At 32.2% G+C, this 19,914-nt stretch overlaps 1 protein-coding gene and 1 long non-coding RNA gene across 10 annotated transcripts in view; one reads left to right on the forward strand and one right to left on the reverse strand.

Moving 5' to 3' along the window:
* LOC126887381 (uncharacterized) overlaps window positions 1–19,601 on the forward strand; it is a 37,245-nt gene extending 17,644 nt beyond the window's left edge. Inside the window, exons 1-2 of one of the 2 annotated variants that reach the window (XR_007699040.1) lie at window positions 16,603–17,150; window positions 19,325–19,601. This is a non-coding gene — a long non-coding RNA (uncharacterized LOC126887381). Of the gene's footprint in view, window positions 1–16,602; window positions 17,151–19,324 lie in introns of those variants that run through there. The other variant, XR_007699041.1, reaches the window with a different exon arrangement.
* LOC114331221 (nucleolar complex protein 3 homolog) overlaps window positions 1–19,914 on the reverse strand; it is a 229,787-nt gene that overhangs the window by 98,324 nt on the left and 111,549 nt on the right. For 2 of the 8 annotated variants that reach the window (XM_050654838.1, XM_050654840.1), the window contains 3 exons: window positions 14,522–14,605; window positions 14,338–14,463; window positions 7,843–7,998 (listed from right to left, as the gene is read on the reverse strand). The exons of 1 other annotated variant lie outside the window; for it this stretch is intronic. In XM_050654838.1, coding sequence (XP_050510795.1) covers window positions 7,843–7,998; window positions 14,338–14,463; window positions 14,522–14,605 — 366 coding nt within the window. Of the gene's footprint in view, window positions 1–7,842; window positions 7,999–14,337; window positions 14,464–14,521; window positions 14,606–14,667; window positions 14,981–19,914 lie in introns of those variants that run through there. 5 more of the 8 variants (XM_050654841.1, XM_050654844.1, XM_050654839.1 and 2 more) reach the window with 5 other exon arrangements.

Raw genomic sequence — 19,914 nt, forward strand, 5'->3', positions numbered from 1 at the left:
AACAATAAAAAAATTCATTTTTAGCAATGAAAGTAATCAAAACCGATAGAATTTGACTTGAACTTTCAAATGCAGTAAGTAGAACTGCTATTTTATTTTTTAATCAAAAGTTATTCGGGTTCAAAAAATGGAATTTTTCGATTTTTTGAAAGTTTAACCGCGTTTATGTCGAAAACAAACCCAAAAAATACCCAATGTTTTGTTTTGCGAAAAATCGCTGTTATGTGATTCCTCAAGTTATTTGTTTATAACAATCTTATCGACATTCGGATCGACTGTTACCCAAAAAATTCGTGTTCTACGGGTCAAAATACATAAAAAAACTTGGGTAAGTCCATCTGAATTAAGGAGGCCGTTGTACCCCCACTGGCGACAGGACTATATATTATACATTTTAAAGTAGAAGAATTTAAAATGATATTGCCAATATTTATGAGTTGCGTAAAATGATATTGCCAATATTTATGAGTTGCGTTTCTGGGACGACTTTACTAAAAGATAGTTCATTCGAATACATGAAATCAATCCCAACTCAAGAATATCCCTCACAAAAAAAATCATAGCATATGATCTGTCTTTAAAAAGACAACCAAATGCAACAATGACAGTAAAATTCTCGCGTTAGAAATTCCATAGTAAATCACGAGGGAAAACCAGGAAAAAAAAATACAATAACACTTTACCTTTCCTCGATGTTTTAGTCTCAAAGAAGGGTACTGGATATGAGACTTAAGTGTATAGAAACCAACACACACCAACAGATATCTCAATTACAAATAAAATCACAACATCAACGTTAAAGAGGAAATCGTTGAATCCTTACATGATAGAGCCAAAATTACTTGTTCTGACGAAAATTCATTTTTAGAAGAAAAACAACTGTTAACATCTGTTTTATTAAAAAAATGATTATCTTTTATCGTTTATAAAAATAAGGAATTGTCAAGATTGGATCGAATGGAACAGAACAACTTAGAACGGCATCCTACAACATTCACAAGAAATAATACGAGGAAAATATCAATACCATATATAAAAGGACTATCCGAGAAACTTAAAATAATTGGAAATAAATTCAACATTTCAACAACATTCAAAACAACAAACACATTGAGATCTATTCTATCTAAAACTAAACCTAACAATGAACAAGAAAGAACAAACAATTGCATATATAAAATACCTTGTGAATGCGAACAATTTTATTTAGGTGAAACATCAAGACCATTAAACGTTAAACTAAGTGAACATCAGTCTTATATTAAAAATAGAGAATTTGATAGATCTCAAATATGTCAACACGCATGGGATAATGAACATAGAGTTCAGTGGAGAGATTTAAGTATAGTCCTGAAAGAATCAGAGAGTAAAAAGAGAAAAATCAAAGAAGCGACTCTAATTATGCTAAATGAAACCAATTCTGTCGCAAATTCCTCGGTATAATGCAGTAGGATGTGGTTACCCATACTGAAAGAGGAAGTCAATAGAAAGAAAATTCCACGATTAGTAAGTCAATAACATATCGAATTACGTTATCGAGTACAAATTTTATATTTTAGTATTACTTATTGTATATCTATGTATTATTAATCTTATTTATAATTTAAACATATTAAAGTCAGAATTTGGTATTCGTTTTTTGAAAGTAAATTAAATGTAAGACCAAATACTTACGATGTCGGGATAGTATCACGAGGTTTTTTCCTGGTTTTCCCTCGTGATTTACTATGGAATCTCTAACGCGAGAATTTTACTGTCATCGTTGCATTTGGTTGTCGTTTTAAAGACAGATCAATATGCTATGATTTTTTTTTGTGACGGATATTCTTGAGTTGGGATTGATTTCATGTATTCGAATGAACTATCTTTTAGTAAAGTCGTCCCAGGAACGCAACTCATAAATATTAGCAATATCATTTTAAAGTCTTCTACTTTAAAATGTATAATATACGTCTGAATTGCCAATATAAATGAGTCAAGATTAAATAAATTATTAGAAGAATTTTTTTACTTAGCAACAACATTTTTGTTTATTTTAGTAGTATTTTGTATTTTGACAACGAAACCCGATTTGGGCTTCGAAACGTTAATAAAATCATTTTTTTGTAAAATTGTGGCTTATTCCCATTAAAAATAGTCGATTATAAAAATGCCACAAGGAAATAGCTTCAGAACAACATCATTTAAAATGTAATTCTTTTCTCTAGGTACACGACCCTCTACTTTTTGTTTAACTTGCTGAATAAATTTAAAGATAATTTTGGATTTAACTAATTTATAATAAATTTGTTATGTCCAAAATGATCTTCAAACTTATTATAGTACATTATTTCACGGTTTTTGCTGTAAATTTTAAAAAGCCGCTTAGATTGACATGAAATTTGGCATATGCATAGCTAATATGGCATAGAAAAAAAGTGATATCGTGTGGATGTGTGCTTTTGCCCTGGGGGTGAAAAAATATATGTTAACATAAGCCCGGAAATGGGTAAACTGACTAATTTTAAGCAACTTGTTCTATAGAGATTTTTCGCCAAGTCAATACTTTTCGAGTTATTTGCGAGTAAATATTATGTTCATTTTTCAACAAAATAACCACGTTGTTAGACGGTTTTTCGCAAATAATTCAAAAAGTATGTATTTTATCGAAAAAAGCGTTCTTAGAAAAAATATAGGCTGTGTAAAACATTTTAAAAAACGGTGTATGCATAAGGTCTCTAGACCTAGTAGAACCCGAGTTATAGCTAATGAAAAATAGGTTTATATTCGCCAAATTCCAAATAGAATACTTCAACGTGAAATATCCAAAAAAAATGAAGCACTTTTTAGGGAAAACTCATTACAACTTTTACAAGTGTTTAAAAAAATCTTTATTTCTGCTTTTAAAAAAAGTTTCTAGCATCCAACGTAAGCAAGTTATGCTCAAAATAAAGTTGGTCCCTTTTGTTTTGGCAAAATAAAATCGGGAAGATCATCCTCTAATTAGCTACTTGAATGAAATTAATCGTTACCGCTTCACAAGTTACTTAACTTATGTTGTGTTTATATGATATACAAGTTTCATCGATTCAAAGTGCTTATTTTTGAAAAAAAATTGGTTTTTAAAATAAAATTTTTAATATTTTTAATTTTGAAAAAAATGCTTTTTTTGTTTTTCTGTAAGACAAAAATTGGTTAAGATTTGGTGTTTCTAAATTTGCATACACTCGTGATTAGTGATTCGTTCAAGCCCTTTTAACTACAGCCCTTTCAAAAATAGGACTTAGTCCTTACTTAAATAGCCGACGAAACTTAAGAATTTTTTAAAAAAAGTAAAATAAAGATTTTTTTAAACACTTTAAAAAAAGTTGTAATGAGTTTTCCCCACAAAGTGCTTCATTTTTTGGGTATTTCAGGTTAAAATAATCGATTTGAAATTTAACGAATATGAACCTATTTTTCATTAGCTATGTCTGCTTTTGCTAGGTATAGAGTATAGAGACCTAACATATACAGGGTGTTTCATTAATAATTGCCCATATAGTAACTGGAGAAACCTTAGCACAAAATACGAAGATTTAACCTAAAACACTTAAATAAAATGTGGTTCCTTACTGAGTTACAGGGTGTTTTTATCTTAAAATTTAAAAACTATTTTTGCTCAGCATTTTAAAACTATTCGACGTATCCTTCTCATACTTGGCAGGAAGTATAGGTACTGTACAAACTACTACATTAGGTATGTTAAAAAAACGTTTGTGATTATTACCAGAGGCGTACGACGGGGGAAAGTAAATGGTTGACCCTTACCAAATTCTACGCCACTGGCGAAATTGGTATTTTAGTTCAATTTTTTTCTCCAATACTTTCTATGAAAATAATATACTCTTCATTCGTAACGATAAAGTCATTAGTTTTCGAGATCTTTGAAGTTAAAAATGAAACGACACGGTTATTTTGATTAATGTATTGTGTCGCTTCATTTTTATTTACAAATATCTCGAAAACTAATGATTTTATCGTTACGAATGAAGAGTATATTATTTACATAAAAAGTATTGCAAAATCAAAAAATTACACTAAAATAGCAATTTCGTCAGTGTCGTAGAATTTGGGAAGGGCCAACCATCCACTATCCCCTGTCGTACGCCTCTGGTAGTAGCTAGAAACGTTTATTTATCTTAATTTAGTAGGGTGTACAGTACCTACACTTTCTGCCAAGTATGATAAGGATACGCCAAATAGTTTTAATTGTACTGGGTACAAATAATTTTTAAATTTTAATCATATGAATCATATCATAAATTAATCAAAATAACTGTGCCGTTTTATATTTAACTTCAAATATCTCGAAAACTAATGACTTTATCGTTACCAATGAAGAGTATATTATTTACGTAGAAAGTATGGGTGAATCTAAAAATGGCACTAAAATAGCTATTCCTCCAGTGGCGTAGAATTTGAGAAGGGTCAACTATTCACCACCCCCTGTCGTACGGCTCTGGTAGTAGCTAGAAACGTTTGTTTATCATAATTTAGTAGGGTGTCTAGTAGTCGCACTTTCTGCCAAGTATGAAAACGATACGTCGAATAGTTTTAAAATGCTCAGCAAAAATAGTTTTTAATATTTTAGATAAAACACCCTGTAACTCGGTAAGAACCACGTTTTATTTAAGTGTTTTAGGTTAAATCTTCGTATTTTGTTCTAAGATTTCTCCAGTTACTATATGGACAATTATTAATGAAACATCCTGTACCTTGTTTCAATATTTTACAGACTATATTTTTTCTAAGAACACAATTTACTTTTTGAATTATTTACGAAAAACCGTCTAAAAACGTGATTATTTTGTTGAAAAATGAACATATTTACTCGCAAATAACTCGTCAAGTATTGACTTGGCGAAAAAACTCTATAGAACAAAAGTTGCTTAAAATTAGTCAGTTTATCCATTTCCGGACTCATTTTGGAAATATATTTTTTCACCCCCAATAGGGGGTGAAATTCATCGGCACAATATCACTTTTTTCTTTGACTTATTAGCTATGTGTATGCCAAATTTCATGTCAATATTTTACCGGTAAAAAACGTACTATTACGTACATTAAAAAAATAAAGTGTCGTGTAGAGAAAAAATTACCTTTCAAATGATGTGCCATTCGACCACACTTTCCATTTACAAAAAAAACGGGGGTTGATGCCGGGCAGTAGGGAGTTACATTTGAGGGCATGAATTTTGCATGAAAATTCGTCCCCTTTCCAATATAATTTTACGTATTTTTTTTAATTTTCAAGAAGCTCTTGGTTTCTGAGTTTCTGGGGGGTGGAGGGGGGTCAAATTTTTGTTGGAACAGACTGTATATTTAGTTAATTACATAAATCAGAAAAAAATGCACACATCAAAAATGTCTAAGGAATACCACTATGTTGGATAAGGGTTGTATTTACCCTTGTATGGGGCGTTAATTGGCAGGAATATGTTGAGGCCATATTTATTTTCCATTACATTAAAATGCCAAAGCGGCTAAAAAAAATTAAAGAACAAAATATAGAATAAAATATTTATTTATAAAAATGATACAGGAAATGTTATACCGGGTGGTGAATTGGAAAACGGGCCATAGGAAACTCAATGTAAAATTCTAAACTGTTGAATTCCTGCTTCCCTAATTATTTTATATCAAAATACATAAGAAACTATTTGTAGATGATTTAAATCTACATTGAAAACAACTGTTAAAACTGTTCTACGAATTAAACATATTCCAAAATTTTGTGAAAATGTAATACATTTTTCGGTGTATTACGCCAAAATTAGGCCACACACAGTGCAATAAGGTGTAACAATGAAGTTATTATATTAACCATATTTGAACTGTCAATATTTTTATTTTATCATTTATTGTTTAAAATACAATAAAGTTGATAAAATACCCTCAGTTGAGGAGAAAGTATTAATAAAAAATATGTTTTATTCAGTCAATAGTGTGCGCACTGTCATTTAAATAGTAACATATGGCTAACTTTTACACACATACCTACTGTGGCAAATGTATATTTTTCAAAATTTTGGAATGCGTCTGAATCGTAGAACAATTTTAACTTTTGTTTTGAATACAGATTTCATTCCTCTACAAATATTATCTTATGACTTTTGATGTAAAATAGTTAGGGAAGCAGGAATTCAACAGTTTAGAATTTTACATTGAGTTTCCTAAGGCCCGTTTTACTATAAACCACCCGGTATATGTTACAAGGAATATTAATAATACAAGTCAAGCGATAATTAAACAAGTATTTCACACTGGTAAGGTTTTCCCCTTAAAAAAGAGCACTAAACGCTAGAATGCAGAACAAGAGACCGGTTGGAAAGCCAAGAAAGCGCTGGGAAGACACAGTAAACAGCGACGCACAAGCTCTTTTAGGAGTCCGTGTATGGAGAAGAGCAGCCACAGACAAGCAAGGGTGGAGGCAAAAAATAAAGGAGGCCAAGGCTCAATTTGGGCTGTAATGCCGTAGAAAAAGGTTTTCGCCAATGTTTCCAAGGCTCGTTTGGAAAAAAGCCATAGTCAGTACGCACCTTACGGTGTTTCAACAGTGTGCACCTTAAGGTGTTTCAACCGTGTGCACTTTCATATGTCGTTTTAATTTATATGACTCAAAAAACTGTTTAAAACAAATTTCACATTTGTGAGGAGTTTCTCCAGTATGCACGCTCAAATGAATTTTCAAATGACTTGCTCGAATTAACTGCTTAAAACAAATTTCACATTTGTGAGGTTTTTCTCCAGTGTGTACTCTCAAATGTTCTTTCAAATGACATGCTTGAGAAAATGGCTTAAAACAAATTTCACACTCATAAGGTTATTCCTCAGTATGAACTCTCATATGTTGTTTCATATTACATACTTGACTGAGAAAACTGTTTAAAACAAATTTCACAGTTGTATGGTTTTTGTCCTGTGTGAATTTTCATGTGGCTCTTTGATGAATTTTTATGGGCAAACTGTTTAAAGCAAACTTCACGCTTGTAAGGCGTTTCGCCAGTGTGCACTCTGGAATGAATTTTCAAATCGTATTCTTGAGTCTACGATTTGAAACAAATTTCACACTGATATGGTTTTTCTCCAGTATGCAATCTCATATGTTGTTTCAAATGACCTATTTGAGAAAATGGCATCAAACAAATTTCACACTTATACGGTTTTTCTCCAGTATGTGTTCTCAAATGAGTTTTCAAACTACTTGTCTGAGAAAACTGTTTAAAACAAATTTCACACTTGTCAGGCTTTTCTCCAGTATGCACTCTCAAATGGTTTTTCAAACTTTTTGAGCCACAAAAGCGCTTACAACAAATTCCACACTTGTGAAGTTTGTCTCCAGTGTGTACTCTCAAATGTGTTTTCAAATTACTTGATTAAACTGCTTAACACAAATTTCACACTTATAAGGTTTATCCCCAGTGTGCACTGTCAAATGCGTTTTCAAAGAACTTGATTGGCCAAACTGTTTACAACAAATTTCACACTTGTAGGGTTTTTCCCCGCTGTGAACGTTCATGTGTTCATTTAAATTGCCTTTTCGAGCAAACTGTTTAAGACAAATTTCACACTTATAATGCTTTTCTCCAGTGTGCACTCTCAAATGTAGTTTTAAACTACCTGCTTGACTGAATACCTTAAAACAAATTTCACACTTGTAAGGTTTTACTCCAGTGTGAACTGTCATATGTCGTTTTAATTTATGTGGCTCAGAAAACTGCTTTAAACAAATTTGACACTTGTGAGGTTTTACTCCAGTATGTATTCTCAAATGTGTTTTTAAAGCACCTTTTGTACTTAACTGCTTAAAACAAATCTCACATTTATTTTTCTCAGGTCCTTCTTCAGTCTTCATGTTAACATGTCCATTTAAATTATTTATTGGTACTTCTTCGTAGTCTGGACTTATTTGGTTTTTATTAAATGAATCTTCAGGTAAAATTTTCATAATTTCCATTCGGTTCTTGTGAGAAAGACCTAAAATAAAACGAAACATCCAGTGAGTTTAAGAGATGTTTTGTACAGATATTTAGTTAATTACATAAATCAGAAAAAAGCCGTTTTCGTAATCTAAAATTAGTTGAAACTTAGATCTTTACAGCAAGTCAGATATTTTAGAATATATTTATCTAAACACAACCTACAAACGAAAATTGTATGTTTTGCTCATGTCAGAACTATCAGTTCTTCAAAAATTTGTGAATCGATTTTTCCGTACATGAACGATGCCGGAATCACCAATTTTCTAGTTGGAACGTATTTTGGATCATTCTGTGCATCGTACAAATCAAGTTGGAACGCATAGAATGTAGTGCGCATGCGTTGAACGGTTACTAAATGGTTTTGTATCGAGTTGGAACAAACCTAATGTAACGACTCAGGCGCAAAATTAAAAAAAGAGTATAGTCAGTCTTACAATGTAATCTGAACAAAGAAAACGTTTACCACAAAAATCATTTGACAAACATCCCAAAAGTAAAATACCTAAATACAAAATAATTGAATTAAGCCCGGTACTTTATGTCTCAGTTAACAGTCGGTTAGTTAACCGGGGTTTAATCGGGACCTCTTTAGGGTCTCTTCTCTTGCGTTGTAATAAATGCAATTACAAGTATTATTATAATTATAAATAAAATAATTATTATAATTGCATTTATTACAACGCAAGAGACCCTAAAGAGAGGTACCGAAGAATTTTTTCTTACTTTGATTTTTTCAAAAAAAAAATGTATTGAACAACTCTCAATATCAAACTGATAGAACACTTAAAAAAATGCAATAGCCGCAGGTAGTATTTTAAAGATAGTCACTAGCCCATATCTAAATAGACAGCTGTGTGTACGAAAGAGTATTGATAAAACTTGGTAACATTTTTTTATATTATAGGATTAGTAAATAATTAATATACCTGTTGGATTAAATTTTAAACCCACTAGTAATCATTACGGGTACGCCTATGTCCGTTTCAGTAAATAACTACCCTTCGCTAAATTTATTATCATAACGGTACTGGCACATTGCGTTGTCGGTATGACAAACGCAAATAACTGAGTTTATTATTATAAACGGGACCATTTCTTTATTGCAGCTTTGCGGAGAAACACAATGTTTTGGAAATAAACCCAAAGTCTCTTATTTTATATAGCTCCTGTTATTGTAGTCTGTTAGTAAAAGAGGTACCGTTAAGAAACCTCCCAAAAAGTTACTGCTAGAGTTCCGTTAGGTATTACACTTTATTCAAAGCGGCATGGTATTGCAATCTTTTATTGTCACTTTCCGTTTCAGTAATATTTCAAAGGAATAACTTTCCGTTCTGAAACCACCGTTAGGTCCCTTGATTTATTCTTTCGGCCTCTTTATAAAAGACCGCTACTTTACCTAAAAACTAAACTAGGTCGGTTCTTTTTTTGGAGTTCCATTTTTTGAGAAGGGATATATCCCCGCTTTTTTAGAGGGAAAGATCGCAAATATTGCGAAGAGGAGGACTTGGCGGCTGAGTAGCTTGAAGTAGAGACGTGTGTCTCCAGTACCTCATATCTTATCTACCATATACCTTATCTGCAATATATCTTGGGAGTGAGAAGTCACTCTATGATCTTATCTGAGTGGTATTCACTCGCTTATCGTATCTGTATTTGGATCTAACACCCGATTAGATTCAAATTACCATATAACTTCAGTGCTTGCTTACTAGTTAAAGTAAATATAGAGTCAGTGCAATTTAAAAGGCAGAGTAACTGTAAGTGTCTTAATTATACTACCTACAACTATTTCCAAAAATAGAGCAATATATGGGCTATCTACCTCAAAAATATCTTCATCTGTGGTTAAGGCTAACCTCCGATGTAATCTCATCAGCGATTTCATTAATAGAATTTTTTATTCATTACATAAGAACTTTTCATTGTCAAACCTTAAGTACAAACATTCACTAATTCATTAATAGCTGTGCGATTGGCTTTTTGTTTATAAAACCAAGTGCGGGGTGGTTTTTGATCTTTGAACTGTAAACGTTTGTTAACTTTGTATGTTTTGCATTTAATTTTATATCTTTGTACTTTTTATTTTCTATCAATCATTAAATTTACCATATCAGTTATCTCGAAATAAGCCCTAAAACAGTAAAGAGAAATTTTTCATGATAGATGCTTGATTTGTTTTTTTTTTAATTCATAACCAGGCTCTCTTTACTGTGTTTTTAATTGTGCATGTTTTTGTCATAATATGATACTTGTATTTATCCTATCATAATCATTGTTTATTTCTAACTGTACACAACAACACATTAATTGTTGGTGCAGTTTTGATTGGTGTATATTGTTTTCTCTTTATTTGTGTTTTTTGGGATTCACCCTTCTGGTGAACCATTTGTACAATATATTGTTTTTTGTTTATGTCACGAGTTTTATTTATCTACTCCTAATAAGTTCCCTGATAAGAGATTACCTCTAAATATTTACTTATTAACTGTCTATATCTTCTTGTATTTGGTCTCAGAACCTCATTATCTTTCCTTACCTACCTGTTTTTGTTTCTAAGGTTTCTTAATTTTCCCCTTGCAACCCCAAACAGTTAAGTGGAGCCCTGTATCTCTTCTCTTATCTTAGATAATTTGACCTATCTATCTTTTTATCTGTTTCTCTCTCTTCTCTAATCTACCTTCTCTTGTCTTATCTTTACCTATTTCTTCTATTGACTCCCTTCCACGTTCCAAAAACTAGTTTCGAACCCACGACTCGCTTTCCACCTACGATCTGGCTGCCGTCGCAGTGTCTCCATTCGTGACCTTTCTAGCACCATCCAAAAAGAGGTTTCCGAGGTTACAAACTTATTAAAACTTTAAAATGCGGCACGGACTACCCCATTGTGGGCACTTTTCATATGTCGTTTTATATTATTTAACTGAGCAAACTGTTTAAAACAAATTTTACACTTATAAGGTATCTCTCCAGTATGCAATCTCATATGCTTATCCAAATTACCTCCTAGAGAAAATGGCGTCGAATAAATTTCACATTGATACGGGTTTTCTCCAGTTTATCGTCAACCCCTCTTCTTATCAAGCTGTCCCACACAGTTTGTCGTTTCACCCTGTCGAATGCCTTTTCCAGGTCTATGAAGGCCATATATGCTTTCTTTTTAGACAATAACGTTTTTTAAATTATGTATTTGTTTTACCGTGACAATATGGTCTTGTACTCCACGTCCCTTTCTAAAGCCACTCTGTGCTTCATTTAAAGTAGTTTCTGTAAAGTTTCTCAGCTTTTTTTCTAGTACTGTTTCATAGATTTTGAGAGAAGAACATAACAGTGTAATTCCTCGATAGTTGTTACAATCTTTGTGGTCTCCTTTCTTATAAATCGGCACTATTACTCCTATCTCCCAGTCCTTCGGTATTGTTTCTTGTTTGCTTGCTTCTTTGAATATTTCAGCTAATTGTTTTACGCCTTTCATTCCCATGTACTTCAGCATTTCCGGTGGTATATGGTCGTGTCCAGGTGCCTTTCCGTTTTTAAGTTTGCCTATTGCTTCTATTGTATCTTCGATTGTTATCTCGATGCTTGTTCTCTGTTCTTCACTACCTGTCGCGTTACTGTTTTCTTTATTCCTATCGTCTTTTGTGGTAGTTAATAATTCTTGGAAGTGTTGTCGCCATCTTTCAATAATTTCTTTTTCTTCTGTGATTATTTTTCCTTCTTTGTTTTTAATTCTCATATCCTTACTAGGTTTGTCTGTTCTCAGAGATTTTAATGTTCTATAAAAGTTTTTGATTTTCTTTGCTATTCTGTTCCAGCTGTTGTCCAAATTGATGCCAACTCTTTTCCTTTTCTGTTTTTATCATATCTTTTACTGCAGTTCTTGCCTCTTTGTATTTGTTGTAATTGTTTACTGTTTTGTTTCCTAAATAATTATTCCAAAGTTTTTTCTTAGTTTTCACTTGTTGTTTTATTTCGGCATTCCACCAGTTTGTTTGTTTCACCTTGTCATTCCTTTTACAAATGTCACATACTTTTTTCGCCGCTTCCAGTAATATATTTTTAAATGATTGCCATTTTTGTTCTAGGTTGTTACTGTCATTTGCATTTTCCAGAGCTGCTATTTCTAACTCAACCATTTCTTTGTATCTTAGGGCAATCTCTTTTTTCTGAGCTTGTAAGTTCTGATTGATTCGTATTCAATTTTTCTTTTGTATGTTCCTGGGGTTTTTTGTTTTTATTCTTTATTCTAGCTTCCAACAAATAATGGTCACTACTTATTTCTGGTCCTCTTCTGACTCTAACGTCTTGAATTACCTTTCGATTGTCGCGTTCTACTAGTATGTAATCAATTATTGATTTTTCTGATTCTCTTGGTCCTTGCCTAGTAAATTTATGTATGTCTTTGTGTTGGTAGTGTGTGTTTGTTACTATTAAATTATTTAGTACGCAGAATTCTATTAACCGTTTTCCATTATCATTTCTCACTTCTTCACCATACCTTCCAATTACATCCGTTACTGTCTCGTCTTTGATTCCTACTCTTCCGTTGAAGTCTCCAATGACGTAAATCCGCCCTTTACTGTTTTCTATTGCTATATTTAGGTCTGTCTAGAATTGTCTTTTTTCTCATTTTCATCGGGTCCATATGCCGTAATTATTGTCTGTGGCTCTCCCTGTTCATCTTTCATCTCAAGAGCGACTATTCTTTCTGACCAGCCTTTCCAGTCCTGTATATTTATTACTTTTTCTTTTTTAATTATAGTACCTACTCCTGCAGCTGCTCTCTTTTCCGGTGGAACCCCGCTATATATAAGCAAATGACCGCCTTCTAGGTATATTTCACCAATTCCTTTCTTTTTTGTTTCTGTAATACCTAATATGTCTATTTTGTTTTTATCGAACTCGTAGCTCAATTCTGTTTCTTTACCATTTAGTCCTCTGATATTCCACGTTGCTAGTCTCCAAATATTTTTCTTATCTTGCCTTGTCGTTTCCTTATGGTCCTTGCACTTGCAGTTAATTTGTCCAGTTTTTTGTATTGGCATTATCCTTTTCCAATTCGCTGCTTTTTGTATTACAAGTCCATTTCTGCCCATTAATTATAAGTTTTTGGTATCCAATTTTTACTGTTTTTCTTTCTTCTACTTTTTGTTTTGCAATTTCCTTCAGTTTTTGTTGAATTTTTCTTTCGTTTTGGGTCAAGTCGTTATTTATATATACTTGATTATATTTCCCCCTAGTTAATTTAGCTTTGTTTTTCATTATCTCCAATTTTTGTGCAAAATTCTCTACTTTAATCAGGTATGTCTTCTCCTTTATTTCCTTTATTTTTGGGACAGAAATTTTTATCTTTAACTGGTTTTCGAAAAAATGTTTTACTAAAAAAAACTAGAAAAAAATATTTATATTTCATTTATTAACATTAATGAGAACTGTGGATAACAACAATCAACCGGGACGATCTATGATCTCGCTTATTCAAAGCTAAAGAATCTTACACTGGTGTTTTAAAAATAGTAGATCAAATTTTGTTATGATATTGTCAAATTGTGAAACGTCAAAATATTTATATTTCATTTATTAACATTAATATTAATAATACAACTTGCGCAATTTGAAAAATGTGGTTTAAAAGGTTTTTTATTATAATTTTGTGTCTTTGGATTTGTCTCCCTTGGGCGTAAAATAATAAAACATCTATTTTTATATTTCACTTGTCACTGTGATGTGTAAATATGTATATCTGACACGTTAATAGTATGTGCCTTGATGGTCTTGTTGGTAGAGCATTGGACCAGAGATTGAGAATTCGCAAGGTTGCGGGTTCAATTCCTGGACGATTCACTTTTTTTGTTTTTTTTTTTAAATTTGGCATTGTTAAGTTTTGGTTAAATTTTGGTAATTATTGTTAATTTTTTGTATTGTAACTGTTAAGTAGGTATATTTATTTCGTTGAAATTATATTATAATAGAAGTATAACTTCTTACGTGCGTACAAAGTACACACACATTCTTTTTTTTTTATTTTTTTCCCAAGAGGTGCCGGTACGGCGTACCGAATAACAGCCTATCCTGAAAAAAATTTATATTATGGCTCTTAGATCACTTAGCTCAGCCACTCTTCTATAGGGCTTTTCATCGATTGTCATTTGTTTGGAGCTTCTGTCATGTGTCACATAATATTAATATGTCTACGTCATACATCTTTGGTTTGTATCATTGGTTATATCAATAACGTATGACGTAGATATATTAATATTATGTGACACATGACAGAAGCTCGAAACAAAAGACTGTGAATGAAAAGCCCTATTATGGATTGAATGCAAGCTCTTACCTAAGTTATCTTCACATTGTTCATTATTCAGGTTTTTAAGATCTAGGGACATAATCAGATGAGGCTCTATACATCCTTCCACATCTCGAGCAAACTCTTCCTTAGTTTCAACTTTTACTTCCATAGCTATTAAGTAGATACTTATTACATAACACTGTTTAGTATACTTTTTTACTTCTCTTACCTGAGCCATCTTCATCTTCTGGTTCATTCTTCATCTCTTTGTAGTCTACAGACTCTTCCTCAATTTTGAATTGTAGTTCCATTGCTAACAAAAAATATTAATTAGTACATTACACTTTTATCACTAATTCTTATTATCTGTTTTACCTGACTTATCATCTACTGGTTCATTCTTAAAATTCACAAAATCTGTGGATGTAGATAGCTGAGTATGTATAGATCTTTGGTCATGTTCAACAAACTTTTCCTCAATTTCAAATTCCATAACTAACAAATCAACTGAATGGAAATATTGAAAACAGGCAAAAACTGTTAAATATGAGACAATGGGATATCCACATAACACACTGTTTATTATATTTTATTTTTTATATGAAATTGGAATAGAAAATAGAATGAAGAAAATAAAAAATAAGCTTTCAATCAATGATGACATCTTGACCTTGACTTCAACCTCATTGAATAGGCCTTCTTCTTCTTCTCTTCATTTGAATGGCCTTAGCTGCCAGGGCTATCCGGCCAGGATCCGTGAATATAGACTTGAATATTCAAGAGCCGTACCTGAGGTACATCGTACATCTGGGCTTAAGCTCATAGCTCCTGAATCTGAAATATTAAGAGATAAAAAAAAAAAAACTTTGTAATTGTTTATAAGTTCCATAACTAAAGTTCTACTATTATAATGGTCTAGTTCTAGTACTACCACGCAAAACCGCACTAAGCACAAAGCACATGCATTGCAAGCAAGCATAAAGTCATAAAGTTTTTAAGCAAGCTACACACGAGTCATTGTTGATGTTAAAAACTTTTGCACTGCGATTAATGTCTTTGAGTTTAAATTTTTAAACAAGACATCATTTCACAATGAACTGTCAATACGGATGGAATGGCCATGTCACAGAATAATATTCTGTGGCCATGTCCCATTCAAATAGTGGGTGCATTCAGCAGACGCAATCGCTAACTAATCGATTAGTAATCGATTTGTGATTTACATGCTGAATGTCACAATTTATGTGGCATTCAGCAGAAAATCACTAATCGATTAGTTAGCGATTGTGTCTGCTGAATGCACCCAGTGAAGCAAGATTGACACCAACATACAAGAGAGAGGTCGTAGAGAGAGACAGACAAGGTGGTGGAGAATTTGACAGGCCGTGTAATTTGAGTTGCCTATATAAATGGACTCGATTGAATCAGTATTTACAGTTCGTTGAATATTTTAACTTATATTTTAACTTGGCTAAGGCCTAATGCTGATTGGCAGTACATATTTCAAAATTTAACCACTTTCTTGTATTTAGGGGATAAATAGAGTACACAGTGCCATACTTGGTGTTTAGATACTTTTCAGAATTGTTATTTGTATTTATCAAAACAAATACCTACTTTCCTAAAGTATTTGGGAGTTAAATAATTTTAAAACTATTTAAATACTAAATTAGTGACTGTTTTATACAAAGTGAAGAAGTCCTTGATTATGTTACTTTTATATTTAGACTTTTATATTTCCCCGATTTAAGTTGATATAGGCAACTCAAATTACACGGCCTGTCAAAGTTTCCACCACCTTGTCTGTCTCTCTCTAGGACCTCTCTCTTGTATCGTGGCTGCATTAGTTGTCTTTGTGCCTATTCCAGCGTCATAAAGTTAGCGAAACGGTTTTTTCAAAGTCGTTATTTTGACTTCTACCACAGCTCAAAAAATTGCACCTCGTTTGCGGATAATTGCACCATTCAAAATTTCATTTGCGGAGTTTCCGTTTTCGAGATATAAGCAAATCAAAAGTGGAGATTTCGGCGCAGCGCTAAAAATAAATGTCGATATTCAGGGTATAAAATGCCGTAAAGTCACTAAATAACCATATCAAAAAATTGCACCGCGTTTGCGGATTATGAATAAACTGGTTTTAATTGAAAATTGTGAAAATTGAAAATGTTATAAAGGAAAAACGATTTTAATGTTGGTTGCCTATACTGTAGGGGCAAAGGAATGCCAGAATAATTTTCACTTTTGGTAAACCTAAACTGTAAGGCTAAAAGTAGTATGTATCATAGTCAAAATAACTCCTCCTGTAGGTCTGTTCCTTTGTTTTTTAGTGTTACACTTTTGAGTGTAAGTGTACGAAATTCTATGGACATTTGAGTGTAAAATGACAGCGGCTCATGACAGCGGACAGTATTAAACGAAAATTATCGGTGTGCCAATCAAGCAAAGGGACAAGGAACTTCCGAATATGGCCTAACTGGGGGCACATAACATAACATAACCTAATCCTAATATTTACATTTGTAAAGAATATCCTGTTTGTTTTTATTGTCGATTGTGCAGCGAAATTGTGTGCAGCAAATCAAATATAAAGTAGTTTATCGCCTACAGAACTGAATTAGTCCATAGCAGTTATCAGTTTTTCTTTCTTGGGAAGCTTATACATGTAACTTGTATTGTTGTAAATTGTGGGAGTAGGGCAGACAGGGAAAAGTCTTATTTTGTACTGTTCCCAAGGCTCCCCATGCAATACATTTAAATGAATTATCCAAACAAAGCCGGGGACAATGGATAAAAGCCACAAGAAGAACAGATATAAGGGAACTAAAATTAAAATATGAAAAGTAAACATTTTATAAGTGGTAAGTTTAATGTAATTCAATTAATAAGGATTTTAAATGTCTACAATAATAATAAAGATGTGATAATTCAAGCTTAATTATTAGGAAAGCCAGCCATGTTTCACTTCCATGAAGCAGAGAAGGGAGGTATATAATATACTGTCCCTTTTGTCTTCTCACTAATTTCTCTTTTGCTAATGAAACCTGTAGTGAGGGAGTGATATAATCGTGATGTTTTAGCAATTCTGTTGTTCATTTTTTTTTGCATTTTTTGTCTATTATAGTTTATAAATATTCAAAATCATTCATATGTTCTACTAAATTTCCGTCTAGGTTTATATGGATTTCTCTCAGTGTCTTGGAAATAAGTAAAGTTTTAGTCTTTGCTAATTTTATTTTCATTCCTTTGTCTGCAAGTTCTCTCATCTATAAATTTAGGTTGCTTTGTAAAGATTTCTCTGAACTTGGTATCAATGCAATGTCATCTGCAGATACACATTTACTCAGAGTTATACTTTTTAATCAATGGTAACCTAAATCTAATTTTCGGGACTCTACTGCATTTTTTTTATTGGTTCATTCATATATATAATATAATGAATAGCAGTGAGCTTAAAACTCCACCTTGCCTTACTCCTTGTGTATTAGCAAATTTGTTTGATTCACAGTTTAATGCTCGCACAATGTTCCAGTACATAAATTTTACTTGCATCAATTAGTTCTCCTCCAACATCGAACAGTTCAAGCCCTTTCCAAATGTGATGTCCAGGTACCTTGTCAAAGGCTTTTTCCATTGTCTTATAGTAAAGATATGATCTTGGACACTGTGCCCGGTCAGAAACCTTTTTGTGCATCGTCTAGTTGATGTTCCACTTTCTTTCTCAGTCTCATCTCCAGTGTTCATTCATAAATCTTAGCCAGTACACTTAGCATGAAAATACCTCGATAATTTGAACATTACTTTTTTACCTCCCTTCTTTACCAGAAGAGCCATTACTGCTGTTGCCCAATCTTCTGGGATGCGTTTCTGTTTCCAAATTGTTATCAGTAATTTGTGTAAGTAGTGTAATGCAGATTCCCCCATATATTTCAACAATCGTGTTTTGATATTATCTATTCCTGCCACTACCATTTTTTATTTTTGCAATGGCTTCCGTTAATTCTTCCATTGTTATTTCATTACTCAACTCTTTGGAATATTTACTCCATCTATTAACTATATCTTGTGGTTGGGTAAGTGTTTCTCCATTTTATTTTTTTTTATTTGCACGACAGTACTACCTGATTTACCTCTCATTTTTTCAGACCTTAATAGAACAATTTTTGGTTTGTCCTACTACTGTCTTGCTCCATCTTTTCTCCAAATCTCTCCCACTGTTCCAATTTAGCTTTTTTAACTTTTTCTTTCACAAGCTTCCTTGCTTATTAACTGTTATTTTCTAGATAAGCTCTCCATGGTACTTTCTTTTCTTTCACAGCTATTTTTATCTCTTCGCTCCACCAACTAGTCCTTTTTTTTTTGACTACTTTTATTCAATAAAAATATTAAAATACTCTTGTGATAGTGAAGAGACAGTTTATGTTTCCTTTCGATCCAGAGGCGATACACAATCTCCAGACAGTTGTTTCTGCCTTACGGCGTCCCCAGTGGAGCTGCCTGCACACCTCTGAATCAAAACGAAATCAAATTGTCTATTTAAGTGGAATTTCAAAAATAGTTATCTACTATTAGGATGCTTCAGCGATATCTCTTAAAGAAAAGAGAAAAGTCCCAGATACAAAATTCACTATTAAAATAGTAAATAATTATTTAAATCTGAAACTTTTCTTATTGGAACCCCTTTCTGGTACATCCTTAATCTCTTTTTGACTTTTACAATTTCGGACTTTGAATTATCTTTCTGATCTTTTTTCTAGATTAATGAAAGCAGAATGTAACTGTATACTGCAGAGTCCTTTTCCCTTTCTTTATTCATCATCTCTTATCTTATAAATTGTAAAAGTCAGAGATTAAGGATGTTACCAGAAAGAAGTTCCAATAAGAAAAGTGTCAGATATAAATAATTATTTACTATTTTTATTTTAATAGTGAATTTTATATCTGGGACTTTTCTTTATTCTTGTGATACTTTCCACATTTTTATGATTTTTTTATGGTACACAATGTAGAATTTTTATTTATGTCTTTGTTTTAGGAACAACCACCAGATATTTAAAAGGTATAAAAAGAAGAAACTGCTGGAATTTCAAAACAAATGTGTTTGACTAGTAAAGATTTGGATAAATAACAGGAGTTATTTCATGTTAATTCTTATTAATTATACACTTAAATATGTTTTTAGTCTCAGGAAGATTTTATATTTGATTATTTTTGAATAAACATTATTATTATTATTACCTTAATTTCCATTAAATAAATTAACTGTAATCAATAAAGTAATCGTTTAATTGTTAATAAATTATCAAGTATGATTCCCAAATATTTTATTTGTTTGACACCTTCTATGGGCTGATTGTGAGATTATAGTTAAGGTACCAAGGGTATTATAAGGATAATAACACTTGAGGTCAATGGTGTATATACCGAGGGCCTTTGGCCTGAGGGATATAAGTTGACTGAAAGCGATATTATCGTTAATACCCGTGGTGCCTTCAACATTTAATGTCCGACTAAATTATTTTTTATAGGCAAAAAGTTGAAGGAATTTTGAATTAATTAGTTTTCAAATAAGTACATTTACCAGCAATAGTCGTAACGTAATTGTGGTAACCATAGTTTTACTTG

The sequence above is a fragment of the Diabrotica virgifera genome, chromosome 6 (genome assembly GCF_917563875.1).
Source record: "Diabrotica virgifera virgifera chromosome 6, PGI_DIABVI_V3a".
In the NCBI taxonomy this organism is placed as follows: domain Eukaryota; kingdom Metazoa; phylum Arthropoda; class Insecta; order Coleoptera; family Chrysomelidae; genus Diabrotica; species Diabrotica virgifera.